The sequence below is a fragment of the Lycium barbarum genome, unplaced genomic scaffold (assembly GCF_019175385.1).
Source record: "Lycium barbarum isolate Lr01 unplaced genomic scaffold, ASM1917538v2 unchr_scaffold_22, whole genome shotgun sequence".
NCBI classification, from domain to species: Eukaryota; Viridiplantae; Streptophyta; class Magnoliopsida; order Solanales; family Solanaceae; genus Lycium; species Lycium barbarum.
The window spans coordinates 116,521-131,265 of NW_026843476.1; the positions used below are offsets into that span (position 1 = coordinate 116,521).

Consider the following 14,745-nt stretch of genomic DNA (forward strand, 5'->3'; position numbering starts at 1 on the left):
TTAGTTCTAAATACTAATTGTTATCTTAAGTTACTCACAAAGCGGTCAGGATCCTAATCTACTGTTTTTGATTTGTTATCTCAAGTAAAGGCGTTAGATTTCTTCCTATAAATCTATACGTTGTTACTTGGATCTTGTCAAGACTTTAGAAATAACGTTCTTGGAAATTCGTGGATTGTTCCTTCGAATTTCCCATATCTTTTATTTTCTAGTTTTTAAATTCTTTTCTATATTTGCTTCCGCACTTCTTATATTTTAATTATAAATTTGGGATCTCCCTAACCTCGTTGTTATCACGGTTTTAGCGTGACAGTCTAGAATCGCATGGTAGGGAGCTAGCCAAAGCATACCTAGAATAACATCGAAATCTACCATGTCTAAAGTCATTAAGTCTACCCAGGTACCATAACCCATAATCATAACAGTGCAAGAATTAAACACTTTATCTACAACTACAAAATCTCCAATCATAGTAGACACAAGGATAGGAGTAATAAGCAAGTCACAAGTAGTATCAAAACTCCTAGAAAAGTAAGTAGACACATAGGAAAACGTGCAGCCCGAATTAAATTGTGCAGAAGATTGTCGGCGACAGACTGAGATAGCACCTATGATAACTGCATCTAATCCCTCGACCTCTAGCCTGCCTGGCATAGCATAGTAATGGGCATGCCTACCACTAGCTTGAGAACCTCTACTGATAACAACACGGTTAGCGGAAGACTTTAGAATTGAAAATTAGAAAGGGGGAAGGATTGATTCTTGAGAAAGAAGTTCACAAGTTTAAGTATTTGATACTTAAAACGTTGTTTAATAGTGAAAGAAGGAGTTGAATCAATTAAGAAGAAGAAGAAATGGAGGGAGGGAACTCAAACAAGGAATCTTACCATCGAAGAATCCGAGTTGCGGTTCAAAGTAGAACAAAAAGGGCATAACCCAAAAGAGAACCTCAAAGGTCTCCACAAGCACAAGGCTAATATTATTAATATTCAAACTTAGTTACAATGAAAAAGAAAACACCCCTTTATATAGGAGAAATGGTGGCTGCCACCCTAAATAAAATAAAGAACATTCTAGACATTAAAGTTGGTCAAACCAAATTAATTAAGGTGCAATTTCCAAGCTGCATAGAAGACCACCAATTCTTTGTTCCAAAGTGCATAGAAGACCACCAACATTTCACCAAACATTTGTTCCAATGTGCATAGAAGACCACCAACACTTTGTTCAATAAAAACATTAAATGTAGTCAACATAGCATTAAATGATCTTCTAGAAACACAAGTATGGGCTGCTGAACTTGTTCCTTCTTTGGGCATGTTTTGGGCCATAATCCAACTCATCTTGGTTTTCAATTGGGGCCTCCAATTAGTATTAAGACTTTCCCTAAAGATCTCCTTTGGGCTGGAGCTATTCCTCCATTACATGACATGTCATTACCAAATGAAGCCCATTAAAGCATCTTGATATTTTTTAGTCTTCAACGAAAATTAAGCTTCCTTGGTTGCTATCATTCTCCCCCTCTTATAGAAGATTCGTCCCGAATCTTGGTGGTGACCTTTTTTGATCCTTAATGCATTTGAGCCTCCATGGTTGCTATCATTCTCCCCCTCTTAAAGAAGATTCGTCCGCGAATCTTGACATTGACCTGCAACCAACATGATAATCACAATACGTAGGGAGCAAACAAAGGAAACAAAACAAGCATTTGGTAAAAACAACACAAGGTAGTGATCATGCAACCACTTAACCCACTTAGTTCTTTTATGCACAAACACCCCTTTTAAATATCCAAGCATTACATCATCTAATAGAACAATGTAATTTCCAACACAAGAACTAAAAACACAATTCATTAGCTCTTTAAACAGTAGAGGATCATTAGCCAGACCAAAAGCATATGAATACCAAGAAAACATACCATATTTGCTCTTTCTAAACAACTTAACCTCACCATTCAATATACCATGGTCATGATATGGATCAAAAGTTATTTTCTTGTGAAGTGGCTTGGAATGAACCTGCAAATAAGGATCTAGAAAACAAGATAAAGATATTGTGAAGTTGAAAACATGTGAGCACTTGTCCTTTTCCACACTTGAGCTACTACATTCTGCACCTAGCTCAACTTTCTCAATATCTACGGCACCAAAAGCTTCATGTGTCTCAATGTCTTCATTGGAAACTTCATCACCTTTGCTTCCTTCATTGGAATCCCAAAGTGGACAAAAATGTACAGTAAACTCATGTTTAGTATCATCCCATAATGGGTTATCCCACACTTTAAAACCTTGACCCATGAGATTGTCTTCTTCAAGTGAGCTGTCATCATCCTTTACACAAAGTTCATCCTCAATGTTCTGCATGAAAGGAGATAAAAGACTAAAACAAGAAAGAGTTAGTTTATTAGCATATGAACAAGATTCATCCTTTCTCAAATTCTCTTGGATTTGTTCACTCAACTTATCTCGTTTCCCACGTTCACCACATTGTGGCAGACTGCTCACGTGAGAAGAACAACAAAAAAAGTTATGTTCACTCTCAATTTGAGTTATATCTTCACCTAAAACCCTTGATTCAACAAATTGTGGTACAAGTTCAGTTTTGTTTGCATCTACAAATAGATCATCGATAAGGTCATACCACATGAGATCATCAAGCTCAACTTTGTCTTCTACTTGCAATTGTTTCCACAAATCATTAGCCTTTGCTACTTTCAAATCCCATTTGAAGCTAGATTCTTCCTTCAATTGTTGTTCCAACACTTCAATGGGTTCTTCTTCAACAACCTGCACATTTGGAGCACAAATACTAGAAAAAGAATGAGTTAAAAGGTTAGAGCTTGAACAAGATCCTTTCACACTTATGCACTCTTTTCTTTTAAGCACTTCTTTTCTATCATCTCTCAAGTGCTTTTGTTCACCCTCTATTTTACCTCCCAAACGCACTTCACTCGATTCTGTCCACTCATTTCCAGTTCTTGACAACTCACTCTCTTCATTCATCACTTCCTCTACTTTTTCCTCTCTTGAGTTGTCAAGTTTCTCACCCTTACTTCTCTCTTTCTTTTGTCGCTCATCCTCACTTTTGTTTGAATTGAAAAAGGATCCAACTGATGAAGAAACACTCCCTTGCTTTCCTTGGAAGAATATGTTATTTGAAGTATCATAAGCACCCACATACTTGCCAAGACTTCCTCTACTATCTTTTGGAGGACTTCTAACATCAACTCTGATTTTTGATTTTCTACAAGCACTTGATGTGTCCCTTTGGTCCTTCTTTTCATACGCCTTGTGCTTCAACTCCCCCTCATTAGATGACGGATAGTTTGAAGATGTTTTTTTGGAATTATGTTGTTTCTTCTTTTTTTTCATCCCACTCATCATTTGCTTTCTTCATTGCTTCATAGAGTTTTCGTAACCAGTAAAAGTCATTTTCATCTCTTTCTTTTAATATTTTATCTTCTTCCTTTCTTTTGGTATCCATGGATGTAGCCACAACCTCCCAAAGACCTGCAAATTGCTTAATTATAAACAAAAAATTGTTAGAAGCAAAAGGACCTCACCAAAAGCATCACACCCTTACATCACTCAAGTAGTGACTCTCAACACTCGTGTATCACACAAGTAGGCTTTTACCCTCAAAGAATCTCACCACTCTCGCCTTTTACCACTCAAGGGCTGCTCCTCGAAGTTCTTCAATAAACCAGCAACTCAAACACCTCAAAGTAAGTTCCAAAGCTTGGTTGAATGGAGTTTATGTCAAACAAAGAAAAGGACAACAAAAACTTAAAATTGACAGGAAACAAGAAATACACAATGAAAATAGAGAGAGAGAGAAACACTGAACAAATTAGCACGAAACAAAGAAATAGACACAAAATTACTAGACAACTCTAAGTATGGACAAATACTTCAAGTATCTAGTAAGAGAACATAAAGAAAACCAAATGCAAGAAATTAACACTTTCAAGAAAAGATTTAGAACATATCAATGAGTTTGGATACAAATGTATTGTAATGATCTTGCACTCCTCAATGTGACTTTTGAGTTCCTTGATGAGTTTTAGTCAAAGAATCTTTAAAACTAATGCGATTTTCAAGAGATAACAACCACAATGGGTTTCCCAATAATTTAAAGTCAACAAATCACAAGATAAAGGATTGAAGAAATCAAGAATAAGTAAAGAAAACTTAGAGAGTACTGTTCACGGCACTGTCCACTTGAGCAGTTTTTTTTTTTTCTAACTTTTTTTTGCTACTGTTCACGTGCTACAGTATTTTTTCAGATTTTTTTTTTTTTTTTGGTATTTAGAATTCAAATCAATAGATCGGGTGAGTATAGGAATTCTCAACCATCCAAAGCTCTGATACCACTTGATAACAACACGGTTAGCGGAAGACTTTAGAATTGAAAATTAGAAAGGGGGAAGGATTGATTCTTGAGAAAGAAGTTCACAAGTTTAAGTATTTGATACTTAAAACGTTGTTTAATAGTGAAAGAAGGAGTTGAATCAATTAAGAAGAAGAAGAAATGGAGGGAGGGAACTCAAACAAGGAATCTTACCATCGAAGAATCCGAGTTGCGGTTCAAAGTAGAACAAAAAGGGCATAACCCAAAAGAGAACCTCAAAGGTCTCCACAAGCACAAGGCTAATATTATTAATATTCAAACTTAGTTACAATGAAAAAGAAAACACCCCTTTATATAGGAGAAATGGTGGCTGCCACCCTAAATAAAATAAAGAACATTCTAGACATTAAAGTTGGTCAAACCAAATTAATTAAGGTGCAATTTCCAAGCTGCATAGAAGACCACCAATTCTTTGTTCCAAAGTGCATAGAAGACCACCAACATTTCACCAAACATTTGTTCCAATGTGCATAGAAGACCACCAACACTTTGTTCAATAAAAACATTAAATGTAGTCAACATAGCATTAAATGATCTTCTAGAAACACAAGTATGGGCTGCTGAACTTGTTCCTTCTTTGGGCATGTTTTGGGCCATAATCCAACTCATCTTGGTTTTCAATTGGGGCCTCCAATTAGTATTAAGACTTTCCCTAAAGATCTCCTTTGGGCTGGAGCTATTCCTCCATTACATGACATGTCATTACCAAATGAAGCCCATTAAAGCATCTTGATATTTTTTAGTCTTCAACGAAAATTAAGCTTCCTTGGTTGCTATCATTCTCCCCCTCTTATAGAAGATTCGTCCCGAATCTTGGTGGTGACCTTTTTTGATCCTTAATGCATTTGAGCCTCCATGGTTGCTATCATCTACGGTGCCCCTGAACCGTCTGAGAACCACCCTTTACCAGACTAATATCCACTTCTGCTAGACTGATAACCTCCCCTGTTAGGCTGAGCGCCACCTCTACCTATCATGTTACAACCCCGTCTAATCTGAGCACGGTTCCCAATAAAAGACCCCTCCTCCTCTAACCGAGGCAACTGGGGGCCTGGTAGCCTAAAACTGACCACTTTGGTTACCTTGTCTGAGTCTAGGACAAAACCTCTTGATGTGCCCCTGCTCGCCACACTCAAAGCAGGCACGATCAAAAGTAGGCCTCTGACCTGACACCGAAGAAGCTGAAAAACCTCCCTGATCTGGAACTCGGTACTAAGAGCCCTTTGCCTGGTTGATCGAGTACTGAACGACTCCACAAAAGCCTCCAACAAGGTCGGCATAGTCTGCTGAACCTAATGACCCGAGTAACTCTGGGATCCCTGTCACTTAGAAAATGTACCGCTGACTTCACCACCCTTTTGGGCCTTCTTGTCTAAATGTTTGTTGTAGCCATCTTGATGGAAACCCTCAACAGTCTGCACGTGATCCACAACCTCCTGAAAAGAACAACCTCTAGTCATAAGCTGAAGAGCCGACAATTGAAGGGCAGTATTCAATCCCTTCACGAAATGTCTAACCCTCTCCTCTTCAGTATGCAAATGCTAGAGAGAATAATGAGCCAAAGAGTGAAATAGGTACTCTTAAGCAGCGACAGAAGAGTTACTCGGCTCGATATTACTGAACTCATCACGCCTCTTGTCCCTCAAGGTATGAGGAACATAATTCTCAAGAAAAATATAGAAGAACTGAGTCCAAGTCGACGAAGGAAAATTCGCTGAACTACATTCTAAAAATGCCCTCCACTATAACTTTGCATCTCCCATGAGCTGAAAAGTCACAAACTCTACCCCATACCTCTCAACTGCCCCCATCTTATGGAGCCTCTTGTGGCAATCAATAATGAACTCGTATTATCCTCCGTCTCAGTGCCATAGAACTCTGGAGGCTTCATCTTAGTGAGCCTCTAAAATAAATCGTGCTCATCACCTGTCATCACTGGTCCTCCTACTCGTCTAGGAAATAACTCAGGTCCTGGGGCCTCACCCAAGCACGGAGCCACAGCTGCAGCATACTGTGCCACTGGTGCCTGAGTTAGAGCCTGAGCCAGAGCACCTGCTCTCGCACCCTAATTACCTTCTGCTGCAGGTAACACACTTGCCTCTGCTAAGCCATTCAGTAGGTTCAGCACTCGGACCATAACATCTGATAGCACTGTGGTAGCAATTATACCTGGCTGAGCTGGTGCAGCTACAAAATCTGCCGCCTCATCTGGTATTTCCTGAGGCTCAGGTGACTCAACGTGTTGTTGACCAGCCGCAGAAGCCCCGCCCCTGGCCAGTACTGCTGATCCACTGCCTCTACCATGTCTACGACCTCTGGCCTGGCCTCCTCCACGAACTGCAGCCCCAGCGGCCTGACCTCCCCCGCGAGTTGTGGCCCCAGCCCTCACCATCTGTAAGAGAATAGAAAAAATAGTCAGATACCAATTTGAATTATCCAGATAACAATTGGAATCAAGTAGCACGAAAGAAAGAAAAAAATTAAAGTTTTCTAGTGTCCCATAGCCTCCCGAAGATAAGTACAAACGTCTCCATATCGATCTGTAGGACTCTACTAGATATGTCCTTGTACGATGAGATCAACGAACCTAAAGCTCTGATACCAACTTTGTCACGTCCCAACAGACGTGAGTGGAACCCACACAAGTCCTATAGTGGGCGAACCAATCCCTTAACCCATTATTAAGCCAATTTCAATTACTTAAACCAAATAATAAACATTGCTCACGAATAATGGAATAAGATGTCTGACAATAAAATAAATAAAATAGCGAATGCGAAAATCTAGCTATTACATCCCTAAAAATCTAAAAGTCACCGTACAAGGACTCTAACCAAAAATGTCTAAAGAAAAAAGATACTGTCTAAAAAAAAACATAATATTTGGGATGAAAGATAGACATCTGAAATAAAGAAAGATCTTCAGGCGATATTTCACGAATAGGAGCTCACCCTCTGATCTTGGTAACGAATAGCCTCAACTAGATGTGAGGTCTGGAAGACGTCTCTGGGTCAAAATCTACACTCACAAAAAATAGTGCAGCAAGTGTAGGTCAGTACAAACAACACGCACTAGTAGGTATCATAGGCCGACTAAGATTAGTATCCTGCTTACACACATAAAATCAATGGAATAGGCAGACAGGCACAATAAACATGGATCACAATAAATATCCTCAAATAATCCTCTTTCAGAATCAATCACCAATTACCAATAATGAAATACCAATACTCAAGCCGAAAGTAAAACAATAAACAATAAAGTTTCCAGCTCTGTCACATAACTGTACACACATGCTAAATGGTATTTTTCCCCAAATAGCCATAACCTTCAGGGGACCCGTGGTGTCTATGTACCACTCTTTTCGGAATGAACCTCGGACCACTAGCTCATAACTAGGCTACGTCACCCCCTATCAAATGTGCCGTAAGAGATGTATATGTTCCATCTCAATCATCAACAAAAAATGTCTCATAATCACATTACAAGAATAGCTCAAATACACGTGTCAAATCAACACCAACGAAATATAAGCAAATAACACAATCCATAATAAGAATCACAAATAATCTGCTCAATAATAATATAATATGTAGCTATCTCAATTCATCTCTAAAGGGTATATATGAACACCTCCCTTTCAACAGTCTCAAGAATATAATTCAAGTTTATCAACCTAAACAATTGAGAATCACTTCACACAATTTAGTCATACAACTAACAACGATCACCAAAATCCAAGTCCGAAGACCTAGACATGCTTTCTCCCATAAATTCTACGACATATACAATCAATTAATCAAAGTGTAACACAAGTAAACCATGACCTACCTCAAAGCAGATTTGAGCAATGGAATCACTTCGCAACAACCATTCCCTTTTGCAATGCCTTAGAATGTTCAATGTTCAGAAATCATAATACTAAGTAAGTAAAGGAGTATTAACTCAATTTGTGGGTTCTATAATAAATTCAACCCTACAGTTCTAATTTTAGCCAAAGTTCCCATTTTTATTAGAACCCTAGGTCTTAAAAAACAATTTCCATCATTGAATATCCAATTCTTATGCTATGAAGTGATAATCACTACTCTTAGATGATTAAACAACAATAAACAATAACCCATTAATATTCTAGGGTTTTATGGACTTAGGTGTTTTAACCTTTCAATTCTCCCCAAACTAGCTTTTATTTGGTGCTAGGAGTTAGTACGATTAAAGAACTAACGTGATTAATGGTGGAAAGTTTCCTTAATGAAGAGTATTGACCTTGCCTTAGAAAATTCACCTCAAGATTTCTTGGGAACTGTTTTTGGAGTTATGTGAGGAGTGGCGTCGAAATAAGGTATTTAACTAAGGTTTCTGACTTAATGAGGACCGCTGCAGCGGCCTCGCTACAACGGGCCTTTAAAAAATCCAACCCTTCACTACAGCGGGCCTTTGAAAAATCCAACCCTTCGCTACAGCGAAACCCCTACTCGCTGTAGCGGCCTCCTTGCAGTGGAAATCTTTCGGCTGCAGCGATGTATTTTAGGCAGTGAGCGCGAAATTTCCTACATTTTTATACTTATCTCTCAAAATCATTCAAAGGTCTTATGAACACAAGCCAGCTACAAAACCAAGTTAAAAATACATCACAGAGTCACTTATAATTCACAAAACACAACATGCAACATGACGAAATTATTTAAGTTCTGTCATTTCTAACCTCAGGAAAGTACTAGCAAGGGTAGAATGCTCAAAACCCGCATAACGATCAAGCAAGTTGTTACACAAACTCTGGTACCACTAATCTTTTGCTGAGGGGGTTCCTCCATATTGAGTCATGTCTCATAGGACCCTCTAAGACTCTGTTGAAGAGGAAAGAAGGACTCTGTGTAAGATGCAATTTGCTAAGTTGAAATGATGAGGTTTAGGTTGCAAAGATAAGAATTGTCCCTGCTTGGTCCCATGATATTCTTTACATTTTTGTGTGCATTGTGTTCTTGCTGCTGTGGATATTACAAAGTCACTCCACATATTTTGCTGTCTGTTTGTGTGACCTAAAAGATGACAGTTCCTATTTTGTCTCAATTTGAGTCTTATATATTGGCTATGTATAATGTAACAACTATAGTATTTGTCTTCCCTCATGCTTATCTTCATAGTTGTATTTACATTGCCATTTGAGTAAAGCATGTTGGTTTGCTAAGTTTGGTTGAAGTAAAAGTTATATTAAAAGTAACTCATTCAAGGGATAGGCTAAATGACTTTATCTTTAAGCCTGAACCATTACATATCCCGTCCCCTCACTCCCTTTGGTCTCATATACTGTTTGAAAGAGTATGTACGCTTGTTTGAGATTTTCTGTTGATTATTTAGACTAAATAGCCAGCCTATATGACATTTGGGGCTTCTACTTTGCCTTTATCCCTTTTCTTGCCTTCATAATTTGTGTGTTCCCTTAGTACCTCTACAGGATCCTATAATGAAATTACTCTCTGGATTTTGGTTTATTCTAAAGTGGAATGTTTATGTCTTGGCCTGAACAAATGGTAACTGACTTAAGGAGTTGAAAATGGTGTAAAATCTTTTATATGTCACCCTAGAGAAGTTATAGTTGTAATGTCCTTCCTGTTTGTGTTGAAAATTATGGTTAAAGCTAAATCATTAAGTTTGAAGATCAATCTACTTAAAACTATATTTTAAAAAGGGGTTAAAGTCATGTATATATGCATAAAAGGAACTTATCCTTTCTCTGTTGAGGCTGTTAGGAGTTAGAAGAAGGTACCGACTATATTGTTATTGCATTATATATGTGGGATATATGAGATATATACAGTTTAAATAAGCCTTGGTACATATAAGGTGCTATATCTTGTATACCGATGGAATATCTTCATAATTTGGACTTAAAGACATTGTTGATAAAAATTTGGGCCTGACCCTTTTATTTGTTCTCTTATATCATTGAATTGGGATTTCCCCTTATGGCTTGTTGATTCTATCCTATTTGGGTCTGTTCCCTGATTTGTTTTTCTGTTTTAGGCTTTTATTCTTGTTTGTTTGTTTTTGCTAAGTATAGTAAATGTACTTGACACGTATATATGTATACATGATATATAGGGTTGTATTTCTTCTTTAAGCTCTTGTTAATTTATTTATTTCGTCTAGGTACTTCCTAACTGCATTTCCCCCTTTCCCCTCCTTTATTTTGCAAGGGAATCCACGTGGGCCATTCGGGCCAATTTCTTCGTAAGCCTCTATTGGGCCAGAGGCCCAATACCCCTTTTTGATCAAGTACGAATGAATTAAATGCACTGAAGGCCCAACCATGGGTGAAAATGGTAACTAGTGGGCTTCGATAGGCCCACTAGCCTAAACTATTCTTCTTTATTTTTATAAGTTGTATTTGTATATGTATTGTATATGTACACAAATTACTGTAATTATTCTAACCCGATGGTTAGGATTTAGGAATTTTGCGTAGAAGTTTAGGATTATCATCAAATGATTTTTAAACTTGACTTAATAAAAGAATAAAAATGCATGTAATTGGTAAAATGGATTTTTGGCCAAGTGATTTAAAACTAAAAAAATGATATATACATGTATGTATATTCGTGATACGATCTACATAAATGTATATGAATTTGGCGATCTTTTTGAAAACAAAATTGGAAATGATACATATGATGTGCGAGATATATATACACAGATATAAAAATATTGAAAACAAAATTGTTTATGGCCTGTCTTTTAAAACAAATTTGGGAACTGTTTTGTATACAAAGGAAATGGAAACAGATTTCAGGAAAGTTATAAAAAATGAGTTTTCAAACTTTTTTTGGAAACTTAAGGTTATTTCAATCTTTTGGGCCCAAAGCCCACCCTTAAGTTGAAAACAAGAAAAATACATTTAAGCTTTAGGTTGAGATAAAGGTTTGAAAGTAGTATATGGTTGACCTTAAAATTGGACAAAGATGCAAAAAAATTGTTAAACCTTTTTCCATACTTGTATAAACCGATGTCATATTAATAAAGGGAATATACTCAATTATTTCTCAAAAAACCTATAAAGATAAAAATGGACATAATACTTGGGACTAAATTAAGTTAAACTCTACCGAAGGGAAACCTTGTGCGTGTTTTTAGTCCAGAAAGTAATATGACTATTTAAACTTTGTAATATTTTCAAAAGGAGATAAACTTTTCTTCAAATAAAGGGAATTTTGGCAAAATGGAACTATGATATGCCATGACAAGTTTATACAAGAAAGTGAATTATTTTAAGCAAATAAATACAATAATCACACATTGAAACTCGTAGGTCAACCACATTCTATGGATCCTTAATACTAGAGTGCTTAAAACCTTTCCTAGGGGATCACTAGAACCCTTACCTCCAACTCTAGTTTAAAAGGAATTTTTCTCTTGTTTGATAAACCCTTTAAACTTGGTTATCCTAATTTCCCTTATAAATTAGGTGGCGACTCTAAAAAATACAAAAATTCGAATAGATTCCACAACCTCGAATTATCTTTTATGCACCCGCGTAAAATTGGACCATAACAAGGTCACGACCCATTTTGACATAAGTCGTTCGGGCACTTACCTTCCCACCTCGGTAAGTGAACTCTCAACCCAACGATAAATAAAGACATAAATAATATCGAACAAGTGGAAAAGAATAAATATGTAAGTCTCACAATATTATATAATAGAAATAGTGCAGAATAAGAAAAATACCCCCTGGGTCTAGTCTAAGTCATACAAGAGCATCTAAAAGGAATAAATACAAGACTTGAGTAATAATACATAAACGGCTCTATAGGTTCAGACGTTATACCAATTTTACTAGCAACTAGAGGCGAAATATATGACAAAGACGAACCTGGATCAATCAATGCATACACAGACCGAGAGAAAACCAATAATGTACCTGTAACGACATTAGGCGATGCCTCCTGATCCTGGCGGCTGGACAGAGCATAAATGCGGTTCGAAGGACCGCTAGTACCAGAAGCTCCACCACGGCCTCTGCCGCGACCCGCTGGTGCTGAAGTACCTGGCCCCGTAGGGCGCATAGCCACTGATGAAGATGAAGACCCGGCGGCTGATCCGGTAGGCTGCGCTGCACCACCCGAACTACCCTTATACGGGCAATCTCTCACAGAATGGCCCTGACGGCCACAAGAAAAACATGCACCGGTGGCTCTGTAGCACTCCCCAGGATAGTATCTGCCACAATAAGAACACTGAGGCCTAGGTGGCCTCGTCTGACCAGAACCCCTATCTGTCCGCGAACCTGAAGCCCTGGAGCTCTGACCTGCTCCTGAATAACCTGGGCTATCAAATCTGCGACCTGTAGGCTGTGGAGGTGCGCTCTGTGCCGGCTGGGATAGCTGTCTGCTAGGCTGCTGCGGCTGCTGAGGCTGTCTGCCCCGAAAATCTCCCGAATACCCAGATGATCTGGCCCTCTTGGGCTGTCTCCGATCCTGACTCCTATCGGACTTCCCTGTGCCGGTCCTCCATGCCCTGGGCGTGCACCTGAATCCGGGCAATATCCATATCGGGCTGAGCGGCCAATACCAAGCAACTGTCGACAAAATACCGGTCCAGCCCCATAATGTACCTGTGCATCCTGTCAGCCATAGTAGATACCACCGCAGGTGCGTATCGGGCCAATGAATCGAACTCCATACTGTACTCTCGAACACTGCGGCCCCTCTGTCTCAGCAATAAGAATCCGTCAGCCTTGGCCCGCCGTAACTCCGGAGGCAGAAAATGGCTAAGAAAAGCCTGAGAAAAATCATCCCAAACTGCTAGGAGCGCCGTCGCCTCGGGATAACTCCCATGACTCGTACCAATTTGCCGCTACATCATACAACTGGTACGAAGCCAATGTGACTGACTCTGTCGCGGAAGCATTAATAAAATGTAAGGTGCGCCGCATCTTCCTGATAAACTCCTCAGGATCCTCCTCGGGCTTTGTCCCGAAGAACTCTGGAGGGCCACAAGTCAAGAACTCACGAGCTCTCGAACTGTCACGCCTATAAGCTCGGTCACCTCCCAATCCGTGCCCCTGAACCTGTCCTGCCATAAGTCTGGTCAATAGCTGGACTGCCTCTCTCATGGTCTGATCCTCAGTCCCTGGCCGTGGAGCTGGAGGCTCAGGTACTGGAATCTCGGGAGCTGGCGGTGGGGCCGCCCCCCGACCTGCAGCTGCTGCTGCTCCAATCTCCTCTACGTGTGGCGGTGTGGAAGAGCCCTCTGCTGGGGGCAAAATATCAGGGGCAATATGGGCATGGGCCCTGGTAGTCCTCTGGGCCCGACTAGTCTCTCCCACAGCTGCTGCCTTGGCCTTTTGGGCCGCTGACGCCTTTTTTGGAGGCATAACTGCAAATGTAACAATTCGTTAGGGAGGAATCATCCTGATAACACAACTCTATCGCACGATCTAAGACAGAAAGAAGGGTAGTATCCTAAATGCCCTGTAGCCTCCTGTTTATAGGTGTGGTGCACAACACACCGATAAACAAGACTCTACTAGACACGGTCTGTAGACATTCCGAGGACGAACCGCTCTGATACCACTTTTGTCACGACCCAACCCCGTAGGCCACCTAGTGCCCGATCTGGGCACCCAAACACGTTTATCAAAAGCTATCTCAAATTTTATCTACACGCATTCAAGTATGTGGCAGAGGCCGACAAGGCTTTATTTCAAATTTAGGTAATTTCCAGAAAAATTTCGGCAGAGTTTCCTTTGTTTTACAGACTATCCAAAATAACCCTGCGCACAGAAAATACCAACAAAAGACCACACAGGGCCAACGAAGCAATATTCAAACATATGCGGACCGGCCGCCGGGGCGAATAGGATCGCCCAAACTCAACATAAGCACCCATCTGTACAGAAAGACCCCAACCCACAAACATGTCCACAGACCTCTAACAGACCGACAGAATCATATGACGGGACAGGGCCCCGCCGTACCCATGAACGAGAATATACATATATAGAAGTGACAGACTATACCAAAAGATGGCTCTGAATAAAAGAGCGCTCCAAAAATAGCAGAATGAGATCCTAAGCGGGCGGATCAGCAAACCTGTCGTCGGTACCTGCGCGGTATGAAAACGCAGCCCCCGAGGAAAGGGGGTCAGTACGAAATATGTACTGAATATGTAAAGCCTGAGTTGCAGAAACAAAATCATAACTGGTAGAGAACGTGCAGAAAGTAAACAGAAAATACAAAGTATCAGCTATATATTTTTAAAACATGCGGAGTGTGTACAGAAACATATGTCATATCAAATCCGACCCCTGCCAAGGGGCTCGGCAGACAGAAC

The 14,745-nt window shown here is 39.7% G+C and overlaps 1 protein-coding gene across 1 annotated transcript; it reads right to left on the bottom strand.

Moving 5' to 3' along the window:
- Nucleotides 1-751: 751 nt before the first annotated feature.
- LOC132625658 (uncharacterized) lies at nucleotides 752-3,759 on the bottom strand. The gene is made up of 2 exons (XM_060340269.1): nucleotides 1,955-3,759; nucleotides 752-1,648 (listed from the first exon to the last, which is right to left on the bottom strand). Exons 1-2 carry the CDS (start codon nucleotides 3,384-3,386, stop codon nucleotides 1,614-1,616), a joined length of 1,467 nt encoding a protein of 488 aa, XP_060196252.1. The 5' UTR covers nucleotides 3,387-3,759; the 3' UTR covers nucleotides 752-1,613.
- Nucleotides 3,760-14,745: the final 10,986 nt, after the last annotated feature.

What these genes read in the sequence shown, in the direction of transcription:
- LOC132625658 (XM_060340269.1), bottom strand. Translation starts at nt 3,386, where the DNA reads ATGATGAGTGGGATGAAAAAAAAGAAGAAACAACATAATTCCAAAAAA. An exon ending in TGACCATGGTATATTGAATG is followed by an intron (nt 1,649 to 1,954) that starts GTGAGGTTAAGT and finishes TGTTGGTTGCAG; the next exon opens with GTCAATGTCAAGATTCGCGG.